The following is a 26,857-nucleotide window of genomic DNA, read 5'->3' on the forward strand; positions in this document are numbered from 1 at the left end:
GTTGCAGCCGCTGGCGGTGGCGGCAACTCTTGTTTCTCCTGCTACCAGCATCCAGAGAGGCCTCCTTTTCCATGGGAGGGACTTGGATGCAGAGGCAGAAAGACTTTGCCTCCACATCTGAGGAGGGTGGAGCTGAACTGCTTCTCTCTCGGAGAAAGCACCGCTGCTGCCTGCCAGCTTTTTTCATTGACTCTGTGGGTGCCTGGCCATCGCCATTATATTGTGGGTGCCCCCACCCCCATGCCCCCCTGGAGTTGGCTCTTAGGTATGGGAGCATGTTTTGCCCTGCCCCCAAACTCCTGCTCAAGTGCCCATTGTGGTCCTCCTAACTGGAACTCTGGCTATTAACCAGAAGGTTGGTGGTTCAAGTCCACCAAGGGACGGCTGCAGGCAGGATGACTCTAGGATTCTTCACTTAATTCAAGTATTGATAATAGGGAATACCAACTGAAAAACTCTGAGCTAAATCTGAGCCTCTGCGGTGGAACATCTGCTATCCAGTTGCCAAGTTAGACTCAAGAGGGTGTATGTGGACAGCACATAGCACAGTGATTTGGGGCTTTGCTTGCAGTGCACATCTGGAGGGGAAAGAAAAACAACCCCCTGCCCCACCTTTCTACACCCCTTTACCCAAAGTGATGCTCTAGCAGAACTAGGCTTGCTGGATCAGAGGATTAAATCCCCCCCCCCCAAACTACTCCAGTCACAGAGAAAGACCAAGGCCTTGTTCTCACGCAATGCTAAACCAAACCCAGAAATCTCCAGTAACTCCTTACCTCAAGGCTCACAGACTGTATTGCTACTGCCACATCCTTTTCATCTCCACCTCCCATAGTAGCAGTATGTTGCTGGGCTTGGCTGCAGAAAGGAGAAGAGTCCAGTCTATTACACCACTAGAATAGGGATGGAAAAGCTGTGGCAATCAAGGCTGCTGCTCCCAATATCCTGGACCGTCCCAGCCAGGACTGATGGGAGTTTGAAGTTTAGAAGGCCATGGACCTTGGAGGCCACAGGAGGCCACTTCTCAGCTAGAGCACATTCAACTCGTTTTCAAGCTCTTTCATATTAACAGGGAGTTCTGCCTGATGCGCAAACCAGAGTCGAGACATCACTGCTACACACCAGATTTGCAGCACAAGGCAATTCCTTTCTAGCCAACCAAAACAGCATATCTGTAGGGCACTACTAGAAAATGCACCCCAGTGCCTTTGCAGAAAAGAAAAATCAATGTGGAATGGCACAGAGTCCAGGATACCAGGGGACAGGCACAGTTGTGAACATCTGATCCACTTTTGAGAGAGGAAGAAATCAAGGGGGACGGTGGCCACTCAGCCTCAGACTATTCCAAGTACCATACCTAGGAGGAGTCCTGTAGCTCAGTGGTTGAGAATCTGCTTTGCAGGCAGAAGGTCCCAGGTTCAATCCCTGGTGTCTCCAGTGTAGGCTTGGAGAGAACCCTGCCTGAAACCCTGGAGAGCATCTCCCTGCCAGTGTAGACAATATTGAGCTAGATGGAACAATGGTCTGATAAGGCAGTTTCCTATGTATGTCCTTATACTTACCTCTGCTGATATTCTGACAGTGGGTGGCATTGGTGAAGGTGACAAAGAGTTGGAACCAACACCTTGCTATTAGCCATAGCTGGCCTCGGAATGGAAGAGATTGCAGCAGGCCGTGCTGAACTGGAAATGCCAGTTAACAGCGCTTCAACAGGTATTTGACAACAACAGGTTCTTTTTTTCCTCTCTCTCCATGTTGGAAGGCTTGTATTTGTCAGTCGTGCTGCCAATCATTTCCTGGCTATCCCTGATCTATGCCAAGATCCCTCTCGGCACATGCCCAGTCCAGTCCCTTGCTCAGCATAGCCATTAAAGGATGCTCTCCTTATTTGGGCAAGGGATCCAGCTTGCATTCTAGTTCCATAGTGGGTGGCCTCTGGAAGAAAGTCAGAAGGAAGAGCCGGACATTCCACCACAACCCAAAAGGACAATGTGTATTGACTTGCCATGCTGATCCAGTTAGCCAACAGCCGAGTTCAAGGAAAAGCCTTGCCGCAGTCATTTACGCTGGAGCCCCTGGCAGCAGGGAGATGTTTGCAGCGAGGGCTGCGTGCAGCACTAATGGATCTGTGTTAATACACTCTCAAATGCTGGGCAGGCAGACCCTGGTGGTTTCCTGCCCCAACTAGTACTTTTTGATCATTCGTTACCATCGCAGTCAAATCACATGCTTTTCTGACAGATCAGCACTAGAAACCTCCGGCCCAGGAACTTCCTTGAAATGAAGAGATTTATTCCACAATTATGAATATTTATGTGCACACACACACACACACAGGCACCACTCTTATTTTAGTAACAAATAGTAGCCTGTGATCAAAACGCTGTGGTTAATAAAAGAACAGCACCAGTCGTATATAATGAGCCCTGCTAAGGAATTCATGCCCCCCAAATGTATATAAATACACCACTACCAAAAAATAATATAAAGTGATTTATACGTTTATCAGATATATAAGTGTATACATACATATGCATTTCTATAAATTATTTATACAAAGCTAAATGGGGCTTTAGGCAAGACTTTCTCTCTCTCCACAGATAGGAAAGGACTCAGCCCCCCCCCCCCCGCCGGAGAAATTGTTTGAACCTTTCACTCCTAATTTATGTATTTCCAACTTTCCATTTTAAACCATTCGGCAAAAGGAAAAACCTGGTTTGTTTCAGGCTTGTCTTGAGATTTAGGACCTGGTTTTGGTGTCTTCTGACATTCTTTCCATCAAAAGTAATGCCTTGCTGGGGCAAATCCCAGAAAGACGGCACGTGGCAGAAACTTGTCTGATATAAGTTGGGAAAACCTGAGCTTTGTGACAGATCTCACAGCCAATGGCAGGCAAGTAACTTGCCAACATTAAGAAGAAAATACATAAAACTCATTGTATCTTAAATACACCTATAGCTTAATTTGTTTAATTTTTTTTTTCCAGTTTGGACAAAGGTTCCCCCTGTATGTGAAATTCTATCTTTGTATATGGAATTTAAGTGAGGGCTGGAGGCTGGCGCCGCAGCAATTCAGGCTGCTGTACACGCCCCCTTGAAGGCACCCGGTTGGGTGCCTGGCCAAGGGCGTGGGCGCCAGCCAGGTGAGTGGGAGGCAGGGGGCAAACGCCCCCTTGCTTGAGGCGGAGTCCGGCTCCCGGCCACAACCACTCCCCTCTCTTGCAGGGAGGAGAGTCTTTATGTTATCATTTTGTTCAGCATAAGGGATGTAAGTAACAACCAAAGTCAAAACACACAAAACTAATAGCCTCACAGTGTATATGCAGTGATGGCCAAACTCGGCCCTCCAGCTGTTTTGGGACTACAATTCCCATCATCCCTGACCACTTGTCCTGTTAGCTAGGGATGATGGGAGTTGTAGTCCCAAAACAGCTGGAGGGCCAAGTTTGGCCATCACTGATTTAAGGGGACAGAATGTTGCTTGGGTTTATCTACTTGCTGCAAGCCACGCAAAGGGAGGAATCCAACATTGCACTATTATGGTCATTCTGTCCATGCAAGCAGGAGGAGGGTGGGCAGAGCGTGGCTTCAGTGGCCAGTGTCTCCTCCTCTTCCTGCCTCCTCCTCCACCAAGTATGAGCTGGCCATTGAAGTGGCACTGCGCTCAGCTCGCGTTTGGCCTCCTCCACCCCAATTTTTTGGGGACATTGGGGGGCCTGTCCCCCCCAATGGGGGGAAGGTCTCAGCTCCCAGGAGTTGGCACCCCTGCTAGGGCTGATGGCATCTGAAAGGACCACAAGAAGGAGCTGAACCCTCTTCCCACCTGTGCTCCCCAGCAACCAGTATTCAAAGGAAAGGAATCCCTGATTTTAAAATTGGAGCAACCACCTCTCAGAAACAAGGTGGGGAAGTATGGAGCTCCACCTACCAATCTATAAATTAAGGCTCATCAATCATGTAGTACAAAATAAGAAGTTAATTAAGCTTAAGTTTCCATTTCCCTGTGTCCCTGCGTTCATACAGCAGGGACATCTTTTAAAACTTCCTTTGCTTTTACAAAAACATTCCCATTGCCCCAATACTCAGACTACAAAACCCAGAATGCTGATCTCCATTCCCCATTGATCAGACTGAAGCAGGTAAGCAGCTTTTTGTGACTTACCTATAGTCATGCAGCACCCCAGTGCTGCTGCCAGAAGAGGGCCCCCACTCTCTAACCACTACCAGGCACTGCCTCCCCATCTATATATTTTGCAGTTTCCTATGGCAATGCTTAGGCTTCTAACCCAGAAAGAGGCAAGGCTTCTGATTAAAACCTTTGGGGTATTAATTTTTTTCCTCTTAATACATATGCTAGCTCACTCCCATCTGTGTTGTTAATTAGTTCCTGACTGTAGGTTAAATGTAGGGCATGTTGTCACGAGCCTAAGGTGGGGTGGCCAGACCTCCTGCTATTGCCATATGGCTTTTTCTTTTTTAACTCTTCTCTTCCCATCCAAGCTTCTGGTTTTCTAGGCACGGCAAACAAAATAACAAACTAAGAATTGAGTGTGAGGAGGGGATGTTTGTTCATGTTCATTTGCAATTCTAAGAGGAAACATGCTCTTTGTGGAAGCAGATTTCTCCAGCATTATTGATTTAAGACCCAGCTTCCCCCTCCCTTGCCTTTCGCCCACTTCCACCGCAGAGCAAAATCATTATTAAAAGCAGGAAATAACTCTCTGCATAGGGAGAAACTACTGCACAAATAGGGTGTTTCCAGGGGTCCTGAAACATGCTTTATGACAGCTGCACTGGCAGCATGACAAGAACATGAGGGTCACTCTCAATTAGCTTAAAACAGAGAACCAAACTCTCCTCATCACTGAAGCAAACACGAGTGAGAGAAGCAAATTGGGCTGATTAGAGGAAATCCACAAAGTATGTTGGTTTTGGCCACCCTGTAAGTCCTCAAGCCTGTGTGTTAAGAACAATGCACAGGTCACATTCCCTGGGAAATTCCAAGGGATTTTGCCAGGTACCTGCAACTCTCCAAAAAGTCGAGCCTGTTTGGTGAAAACAGCTGTTCAGGGCTTGGTTCCTCTCAGAATTTGGCTCAAAGCCTGGTTGCTTGCAAATAATATTTCATGAAAACAGTCAACAGGTCTTTATCTTCTTAAGAGAAAGTTTATTATTGTGATGGGACAACCTTCCCTGGGAGCAAACACTTGGGAGATCTCTGGAGATCTGTCACATTAGCCATCAGAACGTTGAGAGGGTGACTACTCTGATGGAAGGGAGATCATGTGCGTGCAAAATGAAGTGGCCTGTCTAGTCTCTGACACTCACTTTACTGATACTCATTACCTGCACTGGCTCTCAGGTCATGTCAAGGCTCAATCCTTGGAGTTAACTTCAAAGCCCCAAACTTTTTTGGGAGCAGGCTATCTGAATGACGGGAGACACAATACGATAGCCATCTCCAAATTTTTGAAGTGCTATTCCACTGCTGTTGGAGCAAATTTGTTTTTTGTTGCTCCAATGGACAGGACCTGAACCAAAGAGTTCAAATTACAAGCAAATAACTTCCTCACAGCACAAGTTGTTTTGGCACAGAGACTGCGCCAGAAAGTGGTGGGCTGTTCTTCATTAGAGGTTGCTAAACATGCAGGCTGAGCACCTATCAAGGATGCTGTAGTGGTGGATTACCTGCACTGGACATGAGGTTGGTCTACAGGACCTCCAAGACCCTTTCCAACACCATCATTCTAAGATATCCCCCCACCCCATATTCAACATTAGAGGCTCTGCTATGCTTCCCACCACTTTCAGAAACATGGTTGGTTGAACCTAAGATGCAAGACGGGACCTTTTTCATATTGCCACCCAGAATACAGAGCTCTCTCACTATGGTTTAATGTTTTTATCTCCCTGGTTGTAAACTGATTTTAGCCTGATCTTTTAATGGTTTCAATACCCTTCAGAAATTTTGTAAGAATGACATTTCTTAATAAATATTTCCCCTGTTCCCATTCTTTTAAAGGGCTCTATGCAGGACCATTTTTACAATCTTTTGCTTCTGGCCAGGCTTCTGTTTTTAGCATGTGGCAGATGTGATAAGTTTCACCTGGATGGGGTGATGGAAGAGAGGTTTTCTTTTATATAACAAAATGCTACTTGGGGTGTATGTGGGCATCTAGAGAAGGATCAGGAGAGCATGGATGGCTCCAGGCAACCATTGCTATGGGGTTGGAAAGGAAGGAGGGAGGCACCAAAGGAGGAGGAGGAAAGCAGTGTGAAAATGGAAAAAGAAAAGGGAAAATGGAGAGTCCCAGGTTGCATCAGAGTCTGCTTCTTGGATTGGACACTGGAGCAGATACCAAAAAGGCACTGGTCATCCTGGTTTAGAAAGTCCTAAGCACTTTGTCTCCTCTTGATACAAAAGGACTCCATTTTGGGTCACTTGCCTGCTGTTGTTTGTGCCTCTGTTTTGAACTTCTACTTTGCTAGAGGTCTGTGTGGAAATCTTACAGGAAGTCTGTTATCACCTTCTCATACTATTGACTCTGATAAACAAAGAAGGCATATGGGGAGACAGACTTCTTCTGTGCTCCAGAAAACCACAGGTTCAATATTTGAAGTTCCCCAGAATCTATTTTTGCACTTCCAACAACCCACTCCTTCCTTGAACTACTTTTGCCTATACAGTCATACCTTGGAAGCCTTGGCTCCTGAACAAATCGGCTCCCGAACAACCGAAACCCAGAAGTGAGTGTTCCAGTTTTTGAATAATTTTCGGAAGCCAAACATCCAGCGTGGCTTCCATGGCTTCCGATTGGCTGCAGGACACTCCTGCAGCCAATCAGAAGCTGCGCTTTAGTTTTTGAATGGTTCCGGGAGTCAAACGGACTCCCGGAATGCATTCTGTTCAAAAACCAAGGTATCACTGTACTCTTTCCCAGCTCTTGATCATAACATCAAAAGTGGTGAGGCAGGCCCAGCCAGAGTGAGCATGGCGGTGGGGCAGTTTAGCACTCACTGTATATCAATATATGGATAGGCACATAGTCCTAAACATACATAGAGCTATGTGCAGATTATTGGATGCTGCTGCCATGTCACAGAGAGTTATATACATCAGTGGCAAGAGTCCAAGATGCAGCTTGGATTTGGCAGTGAGCTCCATCTCTTCGTGTGGTCCTGTTTCCCATGCTGATAATAATTATGTCAACCCAGGGGGTGTGGCCATTTATCCTGTTGGTTCTGCTTGTGGGATTACATGTGTGCAAGTAGTGATGTTCCCACTCAGTTTTTCTTGGAGCCCTAAATATGTGAAGAGCTTGACATAGGCAGGGAGGAGGAGGTGAGGTTGGGAAAGAGAATTCTAGAAAAGCCATTCAGAGCACATATTTAGATTGCAAGCATTGCTGGTTTTGTATGTGTTTGAAAGTATCTTTTCTCAAGACTATGGGTGAAGTCCATTATCCTTCAGAATCCCAATGCTGTCCAATAGGAAAGACAGCTGACAGTGGAGAAACACTTGTGGCTTCACACAGAGCGCCTGTCTTTTTCTGTCTTCTATTTTACCTCAGAACAATTAGAGAACTCACAGAATGCTCTCAGCGACCCAGAGCAAGTTTCACAATTTTTCAGATTGTGATACTGTCCTGTTACACTTTAGAAAAACCTGTGTATTTAAATGTTTAGTTTTAGCTAGTAGTATTGCTCTTTAAAACATCACACGTTTGTTATGTGTGTTTAAATTAGTTGTACAGATTAGTTAGATGCAGTATATGGATTTATACTACTTCATATTTGGAAGAAAATGTAAGAAGAAGAAAGACATCAAAATGTGACTCTGTAAGCAGCATGAGGGATGTTCTTTCTATTAACTGCACTGGCAAAACACTATGGTCATGATGCGCTGATGCTGATGATGTCACATCGTGATGCAAAACCTAACAGAGCAAAAGTGCAGTATCTTTTTTCTACCACTACTATGTCCTTCCGGGACATAGTACAAGGGGACACGTCTCTGCCCCCAAGGAACTGGCAGTGCGAACACGAGAGAACAGGGAAAGACGTGGAGGCAGGGACACATGTAATCACGGGCTGCAGGAAAACACATGCTGTAGCATAATGGATTACTGCTCCAACTCTCCCATTGTTCCCCACTGTCACATTGCCAAATGTGAATACTGTGTCTTCTTTGAACCGTAATTCTGTAACATCCTCCTCCCCGAAAATACAGGGAAATGCAGAGAAGGCTCTCATCCCCACATGCAGGCAAACTCTGCTGGCAAAAATCAGACTCTTTTCTCTAAGCACTGTCATTGCTGGCCAAGTTACAGCAGCATTGGGGAAACCTCTGATCTGTGGGCCTAATTTGGCCTGTAAAGCTGTTTCCCCAAGCCAAACCACCTGCACTATACCTGACATCTTATCTGTCAGGGAGTGGGGCAGGTAAAGACTGCTGCCTGCTACTATGGCTGAGTGGCTAGGCAACTGCTGTGTGACGTTTGTGCTGTGGGTTTGAGGCCAGGGTGCTCTCTCTTCCTTTCATTAACCCTGATATGACATTCCTCCCTGCCAGGCACGCTAATGGCGTGTGGGGTCGCTTCCCCCTGGTAGGGCTCAAACTCTTGTCTCCTGCTTCTGCTAGTCCTATGCCCTGTTCAGTGATTCATTAATGGCAGTGGCTGTCAGTGTCAGTGTGTGTGTGTGTGTGTGTGTGTGTGTGTGCGCGCGCGCGCCCCATTCCCTTGGCTGCTTGGCAAAAAAATGAATCTTTCCCTTCCTTAGGTGGGTTTTGAAGCTTTTTCCAAAGGGGGGGGGGAGCTGTGTATGCTATGTGCAGCCAGGTAGTTGTGCAGGTGTCACGTTGTACGACCTCTCCCTCCTTCCGTTTGTGCTCCAAAACAGTGGTTGTCATAAAGCACAAAGGCATTAAAAATCTGGACCTGTCATTACTGGCTGTGCCATTGGGGCTGATGTGAGTGGTGTTGCCTTGTGTGTAGTGAGACACATGCCTTGAGCATATTCTTATTGTTAGTTCACTGGCTCCTTCCCTGTGTTGATGTCTTTACTAGCACTGGCCATGATTGGTGGGCTGTGGTGGCATTCCCAGGGATGCTGTTGGGGATGTGCTTGCCATCTCCTCCCCCCTTTAAATTTCTTACTTGTGAGAATTTCCCTTCCAGGGTTAAGCATTGGATTGGCTGGCCTTTCTGCCAACATAGTGGCACCAGAATTCTGGTCCAGAATAATAAAAGTAAAGGATTACTCTCTGACAGTGAAACCTGAAAGGATTTATTTCTGTGAGGGCAATCATCTTACTTTACCTCCATCCCTCTTGCAGCCACAACCTCTTCCTCCCCAGGGAGCTGTTGGTTTGCAAAATGTTGTGCACATTTATACACTACGTTGCAGTCATAAGGACCAGACAAACAAGAAATCTGGATGTAGAGAGTACAGAACAAAAGTCAGGATGACAAGGCAATTCATTAGTAACATTTGGGCCAAATTAGAATGCAAAGTGAACTTTCCACTGGGCAGAAGCTCCAGAGAATGCAAAAGATTACTGAGAATAAGGTGTGGTGCCTTGAAGTGAGGCATGTATGAACCAACCATAAACAAAGTGGGAGCAGCCATTCTTTCACATCCTCGCATGCCTTCCTGCTAAATTGTTTCCTTCCAAATGGATTTTTTTTTATTTAAACTGAAAACAAATCCTTTATGAGGTTTTGCATCTTCAGCATCTGATGCACACGTTCAGCATGGAACCAAGCCTTGGTGGCCACCTGTAGCAAGACCCAAGAAATTTAATTTGCAAATAGTACCCTGCTGGCAAAAGCAGAAAGGTAAACATGCACCTAGTTACTGATGCTAATCCTTGACATTTGACTATTTTTTTCCACTGAAAAAGTTGGGAAGGGACCAAAACTTGTTTTACTGGGTTGTTTGGATGGGGGAGGGGTGTTTGGAGATAGTCTTGTAGTGGTTTGTGATATTGCATTGACACATTGTTCAATATGCCCTTATCTTAAGCATTTGTTTCTTTATGACACAGGTCTAAAGATGTGAACAGGTGCTGGCTCTAAATTACTGGCTGCAAACAAGGAAGTTAGAACTGGAGGGAAATGAACTGTTAATATTAGCTGGGGAGAATAAGTTGATCTGTGAGGTAGCAGTGCTTTCTGCTGAAGAGACAATCTGAGAAAAACTACAGTAAAAAACAAACAAACCCACAAGTGTGTATTTCATACCTTCATGTCCCTTCTTTGGTTCCCAGTTTTAGGATGCAAAATTTTAAAATAAAATAAGATAATTGTAGGGTGGCTAAAAAAAAAAAGTCCTAGAAACAAACAAAACTTTGAAGTGAAATTCATGAATATATTTTGTTTGCTGCCCTGTTTGTCACTAGAGGCTCAGGTGGCCTCAGTGGCCAGTGTGTCTTCTACCACCTTCAGCTGAAAAGACATTTAGAGTTGTTGCTTGAACTGGGAAAGCCTGGCCACTGTTGTCCATATATGTTGGTAACCTCCAGGCTGGATTACTGCAATATGCTGGGGGGGGGGGCTGCCCTTGAGGCTGGTCCAGATGTTGCAGCTAGTGCAAAACGCAGTGGCTTGACTGGGGCAGGATATCACCAACACATTAGCCCGGCTATTTAAAGGACTGCACTGGCTGCCAGTTAGCTACTGGGTTATGTTCAAAGCACTGGTTTGGGGGTATTAAGCCCTAGTGCACTTGGGATCTGGTTACCTGAAAGATTGTGACACTTTATATACCATTTGGAACCACCCCTGTTGCCATTTCAGCATTTACTTAAGACCTTCCTTGGAATTGTTTTCAGTATGTTTTTATTTTATCTCTTGTTTGCTACTCCAGGCTCCTTTGGGAAGAAGGGTGGGATATATATATATATATATATATATATATATATATATATATATGCAGGTTTTGGTGTCCTCGGGTGTCTTCCCGTGTAAAAGTTGGGGTGTCTAGGCGACGTTTCGACGAGGTCTCACTCGTCATCTTCAGGCTGGTGCTTTCGGCTTCTTGTTACTGGAACAGAGCTCTGTTCCAGTAACAAGAAGCCGAAAGCACCAGCCTGAAGATGACGAGTGAGACCTCGTCGAAACGTCGCCTAGACACCCCAACTTTTACACGGGAAGACACCCGAGGACACCAAAACCTGCATTCCTGTACCCGTGAAAATCTACGAAAGCAAATATATATATATATATATATATATATATATATATATATATATATATATGTATATGTATATGTATGTATATATATATATAATTGGTAAGAAATTGAAATGGTCATTATGACAAATGGATGTATAGCTTCAATGGTACAAATGTAGTTTTAAAAAGTTTTCTTTGTCATGGAAAAGGGTAATAGCCAAAAACAAGAGAGCCAGTGCTATCTGCTGTTAGATATGTGCAGTCTGGAAGCAGACCAGCATATCCCTGTCTTTCTTATGACTGTAGGCCTATTTATGAAACCTTTCCAACTACCAATTCCAGATGCAAGAACTCCTTTGGGGTCATGCCCATGTCTTGAACCTACTTTCCATATTAGAAATTTAAGTCATCAGTATGATCCTGGAAGTAGCTCTCACATCTGAAATAGCTAGATGGAATGCTTTCAAATGTATCTATTCATGAGAAAGACACAGATATGCTGTTCTAATTGTGTGCTGCTTGTGGAATCAGTCAATTGCTTTCCATACCATCCCCCTTTCCCTACCTTTTCCTCATTCTCCTTGTCTTCTTGAACATAGTTCATTCACTTGTCATCTTGAATATAGCTGGATGAGTGGGAAGTGACTGCCTAACTTTAGGCACCCCTGTGTGAAACAGGTTATCTTGACTCATTTTAGTCTGGCTTCCATTCTGCTTTGGGGACTGAAACTGCTTTGGCTGCTTTAGAACAGTTGCACTGGCAGATAATCAGGGGGAAATGCAACACAGTTGATTCTTCTGGACCTCTCCATGGCTTAGAGCAGTGTTTCCCAACCTTGGGCCTCCAGCTGTTTTTGAACTACAACTCCCATCATCCCTGACTAGCAAGACCAGTGGCAAGGGATGATGGGAATTGTAGTCCAAAAACAGCTGGAGGCCCAAGGTTGGGAAACACTGGCTTAGAGTACTATTGACATGGTATCCTTCCAGATCACCTGTCTGAGATGATCCAGCTTTTTTGTTGCCTCTTGCCTCCAGTGCTATTAAACACCTTCACAAAACTGCTCCTGGTAGTCATGTGGAGATCTGGAGATCTGCACCTAGATTTTCCTTTTCATCTAGTCCAGGTGAGGCACTGGACACTCTCAGCAAGTGCCAGGACTTGTAACGAGCTAGATGAGTGCCGATAAACTGAGTCTCAATCCAGCCAATAAAGTTTTAGATGGTTAAGTTGACAGCTGCCCTGAGTGTCCCTTTGAGACAAAGCGTGGAATGCAAATGATCTACATGAATAAATACATTTTGGGACACTGGCATTCAAACTCTTTGGGATGGAGCTACACTAATCCTAAAGGATCAGGTTGACAGCTTGTGGTTGCTATTGGATCTGACCTTTCAAGTATCCATTGCACAAAGCACCTTTCACCAAATATCCTTTGGTGTTTCAGCTATTACCCTGCCTGAATAAAAAGGATCTGGTCATAGTTACCTGTGCTCTTGAAACATTCTGCTAAAATTACATAGTGTCTAATACTTGAAACATGGCTTTGCCTATGTTTGGAAACTTCTGAATGTAGCTGCCCAGTTATTAACTGGGTCCCCAATTCCAACGTAATTAAAAGTGCTGGTCTCTTTTTACTTTAAAACAATCTGGGACAAGGATAGCTGAAGGTCCTCCTTCTTGCCTGCATAGAAAGATCATCTGCTGAGGCATTCCTCCAAATGCAGCAGTGGATCTGCCACGATTGCTCCTCAACTTCCTCTGAATCCAAGCTTGTTGGAGGGACACCTGTGCCACATCCTAAACCCCTCTAGCAGAGTGAATCAGGGGGTTAAGATTGCCCTGCCCATCCCACTAAAATCAATGAGACAAGTTAGTCCCATGCTATGTTTTTGTTTTACTTGTGCACTGCCTTGTGAGAGCTACACAATGAAAGCTAGAAATCCACATAATTAATAAACAGAATCCCATTTCTGCGAGACCAAAGCATGACAAGCTACCTCTGGATTCAACCCTGTAATTCTCCAGGAATGGAAGATTCTTAGCTCCTCCAAATTTCTGAAAGCTACTTTAGAACATAAGATCCTGCTGAGCCAAACCTGTGGCCCATCTAGTCCAGCATCTTCTTCTTACAATGACCAACCAGAGGCCTATGGGAAGCCCACAAGCAGGAAAGAAGAACCTAGCAATTCTAAATAATGTATCCATCAGTAATCTGTAGCTCAGCTCTAGCCAATTTAGGAGAGACACAGAACAACACTATGTAGGTTCTACTCAGAAGAAAGGCCCATTAAAGGGGGACTCACTCCCAAGTATATAGATAGGATAGCAACCTTAATTATAGTGATCTACAAGCTACCGTAGTATCTGCACTTCAGCCACTTAAACAGGTTGTGGCTCACTGTTTATATTTTTCTCTGCTGGGTAAAGTCTGGCACTGTGATTCATTTAAGGACTTTCAGAGACTTAAGTTTGTTAGTTTTGATGTTTTGAATTATTCCATAAAGTTTTTCACATTGTTATTGTTTCTGGCCATCGTGTTGCTTTTGATATTGCTGACTCATATTTTGAAACAGAGGTTGGTTTGTTTACTCACTATATTTTTCCAAAGACAGAGAGCTTTGTTTGGGTTTCATCTGACAACACACACACACACACACAGAGAGAGAGAGAGAGAGAGAGAGAGAGAGAGAGAGAGAGAGAGATCACAGACTGCCCTGTCCAGGATGTTTAGCTGTGGACTCTTCTGCCTTAGTGCAACATGTTGGACTAGAGGAACTGACCAGCCTTATAGTGATGAGAAACACACCTGCTGAAAGTCAATACTGGTATATCTTTAAAAGTTGTCATTATAACTAATATCACAGATATGGCCAGAGAGAGACCAGGCATTCTTCAGTGGGAAGAGCTGTGGATGTTGTCCCAGATTGGTTGCATTCTGTGAAGCTTCTGGTTTTGAAGAACTCAGTGGGCAAGTAGTTGCCCAGCCTTGGACAAGTTGTTATTTCTCTGCACCAGCTGTTCTGCCATGGTATGACAGCAGGACATGGGATCATGTGCTAAGCAGCCAGCATTGATGCAAGGGGAGACTTAATCCCTTTGTTGGGCATAATGCACTGGAGTGCAAGTGTAGAAAAGAGAAATTTCCATAACAGACGGGTTGTATCCAATTAGTTCTGCTCTGAGTAAATGTTAGCTGGATACAACTTACAGTGTATAAAATTATGCACAAAATTGGGAAAGTGGACAGAGAAAATGACACTATTCTCCCCCCCCCTCTCTGTGTGTGCATGGCATGAGATTGATGCTGTCCTCATTTATTTCTGTCCCACACCCAGCAGTAGAGCAACAATAGATGTTGACTGTGCTCCACAGGTCTGGGTAAAGAGATGTTATGTTGCTCCACACCACTGTGGAAAGGGGATTTGGAAGGGCATGTTATCCCAAAGACCAAGGGAGTGACCTCAGCCCCTACATGATCTTCGCTGTCATAGGCCCATAACAAAACTAAGGGGTTTTTCGTAGAAGATGGGGCATATCTTCAGTCTTATCCTATGTTCGTCAAAGGGATGTCACTGCCTCGACTACAGCACAGCACAAAAGCTGAGTTTATAAAAGACCCATGACCTTCAGATGGTCTGAACTAACTGTAATGCAAATACTTAAATTTACAGCATACAGTAGTTTACAGCATACAGACTGTAAACATGTTCAATGGACTTTGGTTTAATGTTGATCTGCTGCTTATCAAATAAGGGGCAATCCATATATTGCATGCTGTTTTTCCCTGCAAAATTGCAGCCTGTCAAAGCTATTCTTTGTTTACAATTAAAATAAAAAAATAAAAAATGACAGGACTATATTATACACAAGTAATGTGTAGCTTGGCCCCAAGGGTGAAAAGTAAAGGGCATGTTATTTGGGTACCCCTTGTGCTAGTGACATACAAAGAGAGTTTGTTCTTTTTTTCCCTAAGCCAGAGCTCTGTTCCTTAAGTTCATATTCAGAACAAAACACTCAGGAGAAAACAGTTCAGTTTTTGGTAAGATGGAGCGTGCCAGTATATAAACCTCTCCTAGAGATGATTAAGAGGTGTTCCATTAAGCTGCAATTTTACAGGGGAGGGGGCTGAGTGCTCATAACAATTATGTGAAAACAAGTCAATGCAGGTTAGTAATTAACCTATTAAAAGGGATATATCCGCTCACACAGGAGCCTCTGTCACGATGCTCAGCATACTGAGCAAAATTTCCAATGCGGCCATAAATCAAAGGCTGGAAGCAACATCTGTAGATATTAAAGCAGCAGCCACTTAAAACAAGAGTAAGCATTACAGCTCGGGCTAAAGATATCCTCTGCTCAGAGCTCTCGTAGCATCCTGTTGACCTCTTTTCCCAAAGAAAATAGCTTGACCTTATTCTAGATAGCTACAACTCTTGTGAAGTTCAGTTTTTTCCGTGCTGTACCTTTTGAGTTTACTGAGACTGAAACAAGAAAACCAGTTTTTTGGACTCTGGGTTCATTCAATGAGCAGTTTAGGGAAACAATTGTAGAACACGAGTGTTAAAAACAAATCTTTACTGAAAGTTGTCTTTCTTTCTACCCCTCTCTCTCTTAGGAGTGACAAGCAAGTGCGTATTGTGCAAAAGCCTGGTTGAGCCTGGACAAATAAGCAGAACAGGGCAAGCAGCTCATTTATTTCAATTTCAAACTTTGGGGAGACAACTTGTGTTTTGGTCCACAAATGCAGCCAGTGCCCATTCCCCATGACTTTTTAAAAGTAGTACCACCACAAAGTTCTTACCAAACACACATTTAAATAAGCAGGAGGATCTTTTCTCATCTCCTGCCATGGCACACAACTTTATGCCTTCCGTCAAGTGATTTGTAAAAAAATAAAATGCTCGAGACTTTTGGCTTGTTATGCCAACCACAATTTACAGTCTTCGAATGATGACACCCTCCCTGTAGCAAGAAAAATAGGACTCTAACAGAGAGTGCAATTTTTTAAAATGGGTTTTCCAGCTGTGATTCAGTGAAGTTGAACACTAAGTGGCAGTACTACAGAGGGAAAATTGTTCCGTGTTGTTGAATCTCAAAGAAAAGGCCTTTCTTTTTATCTCTTTTCATTAAATAAACAATAGTGAACAGCTCTTTTTCAATTGCCTCATATTGAGAGTTAAGTAGCGATTTTATCTTCAGCCCTGAGTGAGATATACTGGCCTGAACCCAAAGAGTTGTATTTCCTCTGTTCTTTCAGAGCAGGCCCCAATCCTTTTTACCAGAGACAGGCCTAACACTATAGGCAACAAGGCCTAGGGCAGGCACAGTGGGCACCATGGTGGGCCATTTGCACAGAGGAGGGAATTCAAGCAGGAACAGCTTTTGCCACACATACATGATATGGTCACCTCCTCTGGGGCTGTGTATTGGCTTGAGGGTCAGACAAGGGTTCAAATCCTCTCTTAGTTCTCAAGGGCTACACACACACCATGCATCCAGAGCACAGCATCACCTCCCTCAAAAAAGAAGAACCCTGTGAACTGTAGCTTGAGAAGCTCACAGGAGTAGAAGAGAGCCATTTCTGAGGGAATTCAAACTGTGCTGCTAGATAGGCTTCAGGTACAGTGGTACATCAGGTTAAGTATAATTCGTTCCAGAGGTCCGTACTTAAACTGAAACTGTTCTTAACCTGAAGCACCACTTTAGCTAATGGGGCCTCCTGCTGCCACCGCGCCACCGGAGCACGATTTCTGTTCTCATCCTGAAGCAAAGTTCTTAACCTGAAGCACTTTCTGGGTTAGCGGGGTCTTTAACCTGAAGCGTATGTAACCTGAGGTACCACTGTAGTTCCCTGGAGATGAATGAGGAAGGGCCATAGCTCAGTGTAGGGCATCTGCTTTGCCTGGAGATGGTTCCAGTACCAAAGATCTCCAAGCAGGGATGGTAGATAATCCCTGTCTGAAATCCTGGAGAACTGCTGCTGCCTGCCAGTGTAAACAGCGCTGCACTGGATGGCCAAATGGCCTGACTCAGCATAAGGCAGTTTCCAAAGTTTCTTCCCTACTTGCTGACACCAGTTTTCATCCCCGATTCCAGATATGGGGAGAGACGATGCGAGTGGCGAGGCCTGCCTTTATTCAGAAACTTTCTCTGGACAGCACGTAAGAGTTCACAAAGATGGAAACATGAGTGAGCAAGGGATGGTTTCTTCCACACTAGCAGTGTGCTCCAGAATTAATACCATTTCATTACTCCTTTATTGCAGATGATCCAGATGAAATCACCGTGAAACAGTTTTGATCCAGTGTGCATGCATGTTGCACCCTTTGCAGACACCTACATCTGAAATCAATGTATGAGACCCTTCTGTCTGTGTCTCTTTCCTTCTTTCTCCCTTGTCTCTCAAGCTATAGCATTTGCAAATTATCAGATGTTTTTCAGCCTTGCCTGGATTAGTTTTCAGTTGGCTTACTCAGAACCAGATGCCAATCCTGACCAGACGCATTGGGAAACTAGTAGGTAAGATGAAGACTAGAACCAACCCATATCAATGTACAAGGTGATGGCGATTGTGCCAAGACTGCACAGAATCACTCAGCAGAGATTCTATGGGCATCTGCCAGAAATGCTGATAACTAATGGATGGTTCTCATGTCCAAGAAAGTGGTTGACTGCCTGCAGTGGGTGGGGTTGTGGTGCCTCCAGAAGACAGCCCAAAAGGTGCTCCTGGATCCAGCATTGTCAGTAGAGTGACCCAAGTGACCTTGTTGGGTAGGAGAGCTTTTCACAGGCTTCAGCTGATTAAGCAACTGCAATCATTCCTGGACTAGGCCAGCTTGACCTCAGTGGTTCAGAAATTGGAAACCTCAAGACTGGGGCTTCCCTTTGGTCTGCTCCAGAAACTGCAGTTAGTGCAGAATGCTCCAGGATGATTGCTGACAGTTTGTCAGGTAGAGTCCATCAGCATAAAGGTAAAAAGGTAAAGGTCCCCTGGACGTTTAAGTCCAGTCAAAGGCAACTATGGGTTTGTGGTGCTCATCTCACTTCAGGCCAAGGGAGCAGGCGTTTGTCCACAGACAGCTTTCCAAGTCATGTGGTCAGCATGACTAAACCTCTTCTAGCACAATGGGACACCATGACAGAAGCCAGAGTGCATGGAAACACTGTTTACCTTCCCGCCACAGCAGTACCTATTTATCTACTTGAACTGACATGCTTTCGAACTGCTAGGTTGGCAGGAGCAGGGACAGAGCGATGGGAGCTCACCCTGTTGCAGGGATGTGAACCGCCGACCTTCTGATCATCAAGCCTAAGAAGCTCAGTGGTTTAGAGCACAGCAACACCCATGTCCATCAGCATATTACACTTGTGCTCAAAGATCTTCACTTGCTGCCAGTTTGCCATCGGGCTGAGTTCAAGTTGCTGCTACTGGTATATAAAGCCCTTACATGCTTGGGACCAATTTACTTAAGGGATTGCCGTCTGGCAACATCTGTACTTCAGAATTTCCTGTCTCCAAACATGAGGCAGCTGCCATAATTGTATTCCTTTAGATGTCTGCTGAAAACATTTCTACTTTAGTTACATGTGTTAGTTTTGTTATGGGCCTATGACAGTGTTAGTTTTGTTATGCCCCCCCCCCCCGCACTCCTGGCTGCATACCGTAAGGTCATGAATATAAGCTCCACTTTAACTTTTCACAGTCGGAATTTGGGGGGAAAGTGGGGCTCATATTTAGGCCAATACGGTGTCATCCTAAGCACATAAAAAGAGTGCCAAAGTTAAGAGTCAGAAAGATATTCCAGATTTTTAGGAGCCAACCTCAGTTATTCAGGACATATAAAGGAATTATGTATATATAATTTTAAATTAATAGGAGCTATTTTTTGTGCTCAGGAAAACTAGTGTGTGAGAATCAATCATAGTAATAGACTTAAGTTAAAAGTATTGCTGCTTTGAAGTTACATGAATAGATGGCACATGCCTACTGAAATAGTAAGCCTTGTCATTCATGCTGCCAGTCAGTGGCTCAATGAAATTCACTCAATGGGGCAGTATAAGCAAGTGATCATCATTATCTTTTTATTTTACTCATGCCACACAGCCTGGACCATTGCCTCTGTGTGCACGTGCATTTATAAATATCACAATGGTTTCAATTCTGAGTATTTTTATCAATCCATGAATTAAAGATAACACAGGTACTTGCTGTATACTACCAGAATAGATTCTCTGCATACATTAAAACTCAGTTACTAGAAGCATAAATAAGTAATGGTTATTGATCTCAAAACGGTAATAACCTCAAAAAAAAATGTATAGCAAACAAAGTAATTTAAAAAAGTACTTTTGGAAAAAAGAAAAACCCTTAACGTTCAAGGCAGGAAGCTAATGGCAATTCTGGGAAAAAAGAATGCACGTGGTTGTAACACATTGCTCTTTTAATCTTATAAAAAATTGAAGAATTAGAGCAATCAATAGCGCACAACAAAGCTGCCAAATAGTTCATTCATTGTTTGGACACCTGAAAATAGTTACTAGGTAGCATTTTCAAAAGCACCTCATTTAGATGACTTGTAGCATAAGCAGAATTGTATTTACCTGGAAGTAAGATGCACTGACTTTAACATAAATTAAAGAAAGTTGATGAGGACAGTGACTGCAGCTGCGATCCGCAGCAGCGATGGTTGGTGGGAAGAGAAAAATCAACCCCTTTAAGTATTGTGAGACTTACTTCTAGGTAAACATGCACTGAATTGGTCCCCCCACCACCATTCAAATCTCACCTTAGCCACATATTTGTTCAATGGTCTTAGGCAGCCTTCTTCAACCTGGTGCCCTCCAGATGTTTTGGACGATGACTCCCACAGGCTCCAGGCAGCACAGCACAGAGGTGTCATCCCAAACATCTGGAAAGCACCTGGTGGGAGAAGGATGGCCTTATGCAAGCCACTATTATCAGCTTCAGCAGTACAGTATGGGGATAATAATGATCTACTGGGCAGGGCTGTCGTAAGGATTCTCAAGGCAATGTATATGAAGTGTTTCAAGCACAGTGAAGTGCTATAATACATTATGAAGTCTTGTTGACACAGCAGCCTAATTCTGTTGCTGCGCCTGTTTGAGATCGAAATACGAATACTAAGAGAGTTGTGGTAATAACTAAGATGGAGTACCTAATCCTCTATGCTACTCAGTGCTATCAAACAGTTTCATGTGTATGTCAGCAAGATCCTAATCAAACTTACTTGGATCCAAGATGCATTTAAAATAACAGGATTTCATTCCACATTCAGGACTGGGATGGCAGGAGCTTAATCTGTGGTCCTCAGTTATGCTTTGTCATGCATGCAAAGCTTAACTAACCTATGAATCCCCAGGTTGCAAGTTGAATTTTCAAAATAGTCTAGATCTTGAACAACCAGATTCTCAAATGGCCAAAGCAACACAATCCCTGTTGAAATGGAAAGTGCTTATTCTGTGGGAAAGAGAATGGCAGACTCAAGTTCTGTTACAGTACTAACTAAACTTTCGTGTAGATAAGGTGCATGGAAATGAATGGGATGAACACTTTCAAATAATGGATAGGATTCGAAGTGCCATCTGTACACTGAGCATTCCCAGTCTCTCCCTTCCCACAGCAAGCCCTGGTGTGGATGTGTGCACACTATAAGATGCTGCACAAGGTCAAGGGACCACGGGGCAGGGGGAATCACTGTGTGCACACGAGACCACTTTAGACAGCCATGTGGATCTCTTTAAATCCTGGTCATTGTGATAAGATTGGGATCACAAATTATTGCAGATCTGATAAAGCAAAGAATGGGAAATGAATATTCTCTGTGCTTGCAATGAGTGGATGAAATGCACAGGTGAGTATTGCAGAAATATATAGAGATTGCTTGCTTTTATTAAGTTGTCTTGCCCCATCCACCGATTGAATGCACAATATAAAAGGAGTTTAATAATTTACGGAAAGCATACACACACACACACACACACACACACAGAGACAGACTTCCGTCTAGCGAAGTAGACAAAAAGGACAAATAACTTTATAGCCCTGGAATTCGAGTTATGGTAACCGGCGTGTTTTAAATTCCAGTAAAGGTTACATTTCAACAAGTGTCTCTTTCCGTTCACTTACTGAACCTTGCTGGCTTGTGTAGATGCATAATTTTGAGCTGCAGCCAACAGAGTAACTTCCCGTTACATTCCATTTATAACCTCTGGCAGTGTGTCATACCTAGGCGGTTATGCATCCCCACTGCTGCTGCCACACATCCTAATTCTCTCTACAGCAACAACAACAACGTTAAGTTGCCCAAGTCATAAATATACCTCTACATACACTGAAGAATGAGTGAAACTTTTTGTTTCCAGGAGATGACACTCAAGTTTGAGTTTGAATCACAGTGATGGAAGGAACTTGAGGCAATGCTAGAGGGAATTACTCCTAATAACATGGCCAGTTTCTTGGGCTGGTGGGGAGATGGACCATGCAGCCATCAATGCGCACAGCCAAACCTATGTCACTCATTTCCCAAGCACCTAGTTGCAACAGACTTGCATTCCCTGGAGCAGGTTAAAATCTATGCACCCCAGCATCCTGATCGAAACATCCTGATCCTTGAAACATGGAGGTTCCACTAAGCTATCATAGCTAATGTGTATAAACAGATGTCTTATCCATAAATTTATCTACCCTGGAATCGACCGTCCAGATATTGTTGGACTCAAAGTCTCTGGTGGGGCTCCAGCAGCCAGGGTTGGCTGGTGCCCTATGGGACAAGCAGGGTTGTACGCAGGGAGACCACCACTGGCTGGTGGAGCCAGAGCCAACTAATACTTGTTTTGTTCCCATCCTCCTCCCTGCATTACATGGGGCAATATTGAGACCAAGGTGGAGGAAGGTGACAGGCAGTGCAACCCCTGAAGATGGACTGAGGATGGTGGGGCAGCACCATATTCGCCCTAAGGAACCGCCTGCCATGTGTCCCAGGTAGCATGGTCAATGAAGCAGTCCAAATCTAGAAATCCACAGTTCCCCATCTAAAAGTGCATCCCCATATATGCTCATTCAGAAGTTAAGCCGATTGAGTTTACTACCATGTAAATGTATAATGACTGCAGCCTAGACGTAATGCTCAAACCTGTGTGAAGAACAGCTCCCCCAGATTCACTTTTGTCCCCATGTTCTCCCCGCCCCTCCGTTTAATCCATTAGGAACTGCATTCTTTGCTTGCAAGCTCATTTCTGTACCCAAATACTGTATTTTGGCAGCTTCCTCCCGTTAATCATTAAGATAAACATTGGTGGGTGGGCATTGTATTAAAAGGAGATTGATCTCCAGTAATTTTCAGAGAGAGAGTGTTCCAACCATTTCCCTGGCTTCCCTACATCTCTCACACATACAAGATTGGTCTCCGTCGCTTAGAGCGTTTCTCTGCCTCCTTGCCCAGTTGCCTGCCTTTGCTGTCATCAGGCAGCGTTCCCCGCGCCCTGGCTGCTCTCATCTGGGCAGGAGTGCTCATGCAAAAAAGTTCCTCTAGCACATCATGTTACACAAGGAAATCCCCCTCTGGATGCGAGGCCCCTCCGAGCCAGCGATGTAAGACGCATCGAGCCTGACGCGGATGATCCCACCTCGCCCAGCTGCGTGGAGCAGAAGACCTCCCACTCCCATTCAGAGGTTGGCGGCGGCGGCGGCGCTTTGCTCTGGAATCCCGCCCTCTCCTCTGGGCCTTCAGCCGCTGCGCCTCTCTCTCTGACCAGCAGAGGGCCCCCTGTCCCATTAAAAACGCACAAAACCACCACCCGAACAAACTCGCTCCACACAACTAGACCACCACAAAAATCCAAGGAGTATCTCAATTGCAGCGCTGCTTGGGTTGTTTTGCTGGTTTGGGGGGGGGGACACGCCCCCCCGTCACAAAAACCCACCCTTCCTTCCTACCTTCCTTAAACCCGCAGCTGCAGTCTTAAGAAGGCTCCCCTAAAAGGAGGGGAACCCCTACCTCGCCCACCAGTAATCGCGCGGCAGGCAGGCAGGCAGCCAGCCGCCCCCAAACCCGCTTCCTCCGCTGCGCTGCGCTGCAGCCTCGAGGGGATCCCCTCCTCTCCACGTACCGTCGGATGGGACCAGCTGGGGGAAGCCCTGCCTGTTTGCCTGGGCTCCAGCGAGTGGGCTCCAGCGGCGCGCCTGCCTCGCTCGCTCTCTCCTGCCGCCCTCGGACACCCACCGCCTCCGTCGGGTGGGCTTTCCGCAGAGGAAAGTACGCGGCAAGTTGCAGGCAGCGAGCGAGCGAGCGAGAACTAAGTGCGCGCGTTGGTGAGCGAGGTCGTGCTATAGCCTGGCCGGAGGCAGCGAGGGCGCCAAGTCCCTGCCAGCCGCGAAGCGAGCAGGTGTCTGGTGCTCTGGGGGCACCACCCGAGAGGGGCAGATCGGACAACAAACCTCGCTCGTTTGGGCCGCCCCCCCTCTCCACGCTTACCTAGGGCTGCGCTCGCTCTCGGGCTTTACTTCCGAGGAAGCGGACGGGCCCGACGGGCAGATGGCGCCGCGATCCCCTCGCTCCCAATCCTCCCTCCCTCCCGCCCGGCGCTCCATCAGCTTCTTGAAGGGAATCACACCCCCCCCCCACCCCGGAGGGTCCTGCCGGAGCCCCGGGTCCGCAGCTCCCTAGCCCTCCCCTTCCGACGCCCTCTCGCGTCTCCCGCTTTGCTTGGCGCCCCTGCTGCTGCCCCTTTCCGGGGCGCCTCTCTCTCCACCCAGCTCGGCTCGAGTCAACTTTTCCTCCCCCGTCCCCCGCCCCGTCCCTACCTTGCCGTCCACACAAAGCCTGCTGGGGTCTCCTCCGGAGAGTCACATCGTCTCCCAGCCGTCCAGTCCCTGCAGCCGCCTCCTGCAGCTCCAGAAACACAGGAGGAGGCGAGCAGCTCGAATGTCTCATCAAAGCTTTATGAAGGGTGGGAGGGCAGCAGCGTGGTGGGGAGCCTCTGATCTCCTTCTCTCCCTTCCTCTCCCCCCCCCCCAGCGGGGCGGAGGGGGGGGGGCTGGCGTAGGAGCCTCTCTCGCACGAGCCCGTCTGCCCCCCCCCCCGCCCGTGGCTGGCTTCTGCTCACTCAGGAATTATTTAGATCTCCGTTTGGGCTTCGATTGGTCAAGCCGCTTCCAAGCAGGAACGCCGAGGACTGGGGTGCCCGCTTTAAAGGAACCGCGCTGCCTCTCCCACCCCATCCCAATGCCGGACGGCAAACGCCGTTTGCTCCCTAGAAGGGGAGGGCTCCCTTTCGCCTGCTACAAACTTTATTGTCCCTGCCTGGGTAGGGTTGGTCGAAGAGATCTCTCTAGGGAAGGAAGAGGATCGGGTTGGAATAGACACCCAGATCGCTTCCCCCACCCCTTATCGCGAAGCAAAGTTGCAAATAACAACTGAAAGCCAGTAACAGCCACGCATATTGCAGAGACTTATGCCTTCCCAGGTTAGTTTGAGCCAGACCCATCCGCAGGCTGGTCATGCTCAAGCCCCCTCCCCCCTCATCACAATGCAATAGGACTACTTCGGAGTAAGCGGATTGGACAGAAGGGCGGTGGGTGCGGAGATGGGTAGAATACCAATTTATTATTATTATTATTATTTCTCCCCTTCCAGTGACTCGCTTTTAATAGCAATTTAAAAATCCAGGGAACTGGGGCTTCCTCTCGAAATGTTACGAAATCCCTTAAAAAGCTGGAAAAGATTGGCTTACTTGTTCGTGCATTAAACAAACCAGATCCATTTAAATATAGCTCCCTCACTGACCTCTCCATAGTCTGCCTATTAAGAATGCAATCAAGATAATAACAAACATTCTTTATTAATGAAGGCTCCGGGTAACGTTACAACTAGTCACTTTCGAAGAGAACACGCAGCGGGCAAACGTGCTCGATCCAGCCAGCCGGCGGATTCTCTCGCAGACAGAACCAGACAGGCAGAAGCAACACAACCCCAAACTCACCTTTCGCTTAAAAAACAACAACAAAGCCCCGCAAAACTTAATTTATTGTTTTGTTTCAAAAGCGCGCCTCCTTGCAAAAGCCAGCCACCCCAAGTGGGCTCCTGCGGGGCTGCTTTGGGAAGCGAGAGGGAGAAAAGAGACCCCCCCCTCCCGCCACTACTTGCCCAAATTTTGCAACTCGTCCCCTCCCGCGCGCGCAGCTCTTTCCCGTTCATGCCGCCAACACAGATTAAATTATTGCTAGTGGAAATTGCGTGGCGGAGGTTAATAATTGCAACACACGCCCCGCCCCTTCACACGCGACTGAGCAGCTTCCTTTGATCTTGGCCCGGACGGAGAGATTGCATTGTTTATCAGCGGCTCGCCTCGGGTCAGCCTAGCGCCGGATCGAAACCTCCCGAGCGCCGCTTAGGGTGGGATGCGCGGACGGGAAGCCACGCGCGCCATGCGTGGAGGTCACGTGACGCCCCGCCCGCCTCTCCGAGGGAGACGCCGCTGGCCGCACTAACGAGGAACCGCAATCCCGACGCATGCGAAGGATGCCTCCCATTAGGGGGGCGGGGGGGGGGGAAAGGAAAAATCGCTGCCAGCCTCCGGTTGCCGCCCCTGGCACGTGCTCGATGATGCTCCCTCGTCACTTGTTTCGCTTTCTCCTTAAAACTCTGGAAGAGGGTTTTCCCTACCTTGCGAAAAGGAGGCATTTGTTTGAAAGCGCTGAAGCCGCCCAGAGTGGCCGGGGCAACCCAGTCAGGTGGGCGGGGGACAATTTTTTTAAAAAATATCATCATCAAGCTGAAACACTTAGTTTTTTGTAAAGTATTCATGCTTTTTCTTCCTTTCTTAAAAAGGTGCTGCAGTTGTGCCTTTAGCTTGTGCTGCCAAAGATTTTGGTTTCATAACTATCTTGAAATGTGGTCCTCATTGCAGTCCTCTGCATGTCCTCTCATGAATTTCAAGGGGTTCAGGATTGCAGATCAAGGCTCCTAAACCATCTCCCAGGCCCATCGCACAGACAGCGGTGCAAATGTCAGTCTTAGGCTATCTACACACTATAGCTTTAAGGTGCAATTTCTATTCCTACTCAAAGAATTCTGGGTACTGTAGTTTGTTAAGGGGTGCTGGGAATTGTAGCACAGTGATACCTTGGTTTTTGAACATAATCTGCTCCGGAAGACCGTTCGACTTCCGAAACGTTCAAAAACCGAGGGGCAAAGGATGGTCTGCAAATTCAATAGAGAAAATTGGGGGGAGGGGGACTCAGCGGAAGCTGTTTGACTTCCGAGGCACCTTTGTAAACTGAAACATTTGACTTCCAAGACGGAAGTACCACTGTACTGTGAAGGGTTAACTACATCGCCCAGTATGCAGCCTCAGCTGGGACTAGTAAACTAACGGATAGACCAAGCAAAGACAACAGTGCAAGGGTGGCTCACGGTATTTTGTACACCATCAAATGGTGCCCAGCTGCATTCAAGTCAAGTTGCGTAGGACCCAAGGCCAGCCAAGGATATTCAAGGATATTCAAGAGGAGGGAGGAGACACAGGATATTGGAAACGTTTCAGAAAAGAGCAGTCAAAATGGTCAAGGGGTTGGAGCAACTCCTCTACAAAGAAAGGGGGTAACCTCTGGGGTATCTTAATTTAGGGGGGAAAGACAAGCAAGGTGGGGGGGGGGA

At 46.2% G+C, this 26,857-nt stretch overlaps 1 protein-coding gene across 8 annotated transcripts in view; it reads right to left on the reverse strand.

The window, feature by feature from the left end:
- Positions 1–26,857, reverse strand: part of BDNF (brain derived neurotrophic factor) — a 68,714-nt gene that overhangs the window by 13,115 nt on the left and 28,742 nt on the right. Inside the window, exons 1-2 of one of the 8 annotated variants that reach the window (XM_081836061.1) lie at positions 1,563–1,941; positions 777–858 (exon numbers count right to left, since the gene is read on the reverse strand). The exons of 3 other annotated variants lie outside the window; for them this stretch is intronic. In XM_081836061.1, coding sequence (XP_081692187.1) covers positions 777–858; positions 1,563–1,639 — 159 coding nt within the window. In that variant the 5' untranslated portion in view covers positions 1,640–1,941. Of the gene's footprint in view, positions 1–776; positions 859–1,562; positions 1,942–23,309; positions 23,331–23,674; positions 23,688–24,003; positions 24,267–26,857 lie in introns of those variants that run through there. 4 more of the 8 variants (XM_081836064.1, XM_081836067.1, XM_081836068.1 and 1 more) reach the window with 4 other exon arrangements.

This window comes from Podarcis erhardii (genome assembly GCF_964252035.2).
Source record: "Podarcis erhardii genome assembly, chromosome: 1".
Classification (NCBI taxonomy): domain Eukaryota; kingdom Metazoa; phylum Chordata; class Lepidosauria; order Squamata; family Lacertidae; genus Podarcis; species Podarcis erhardii.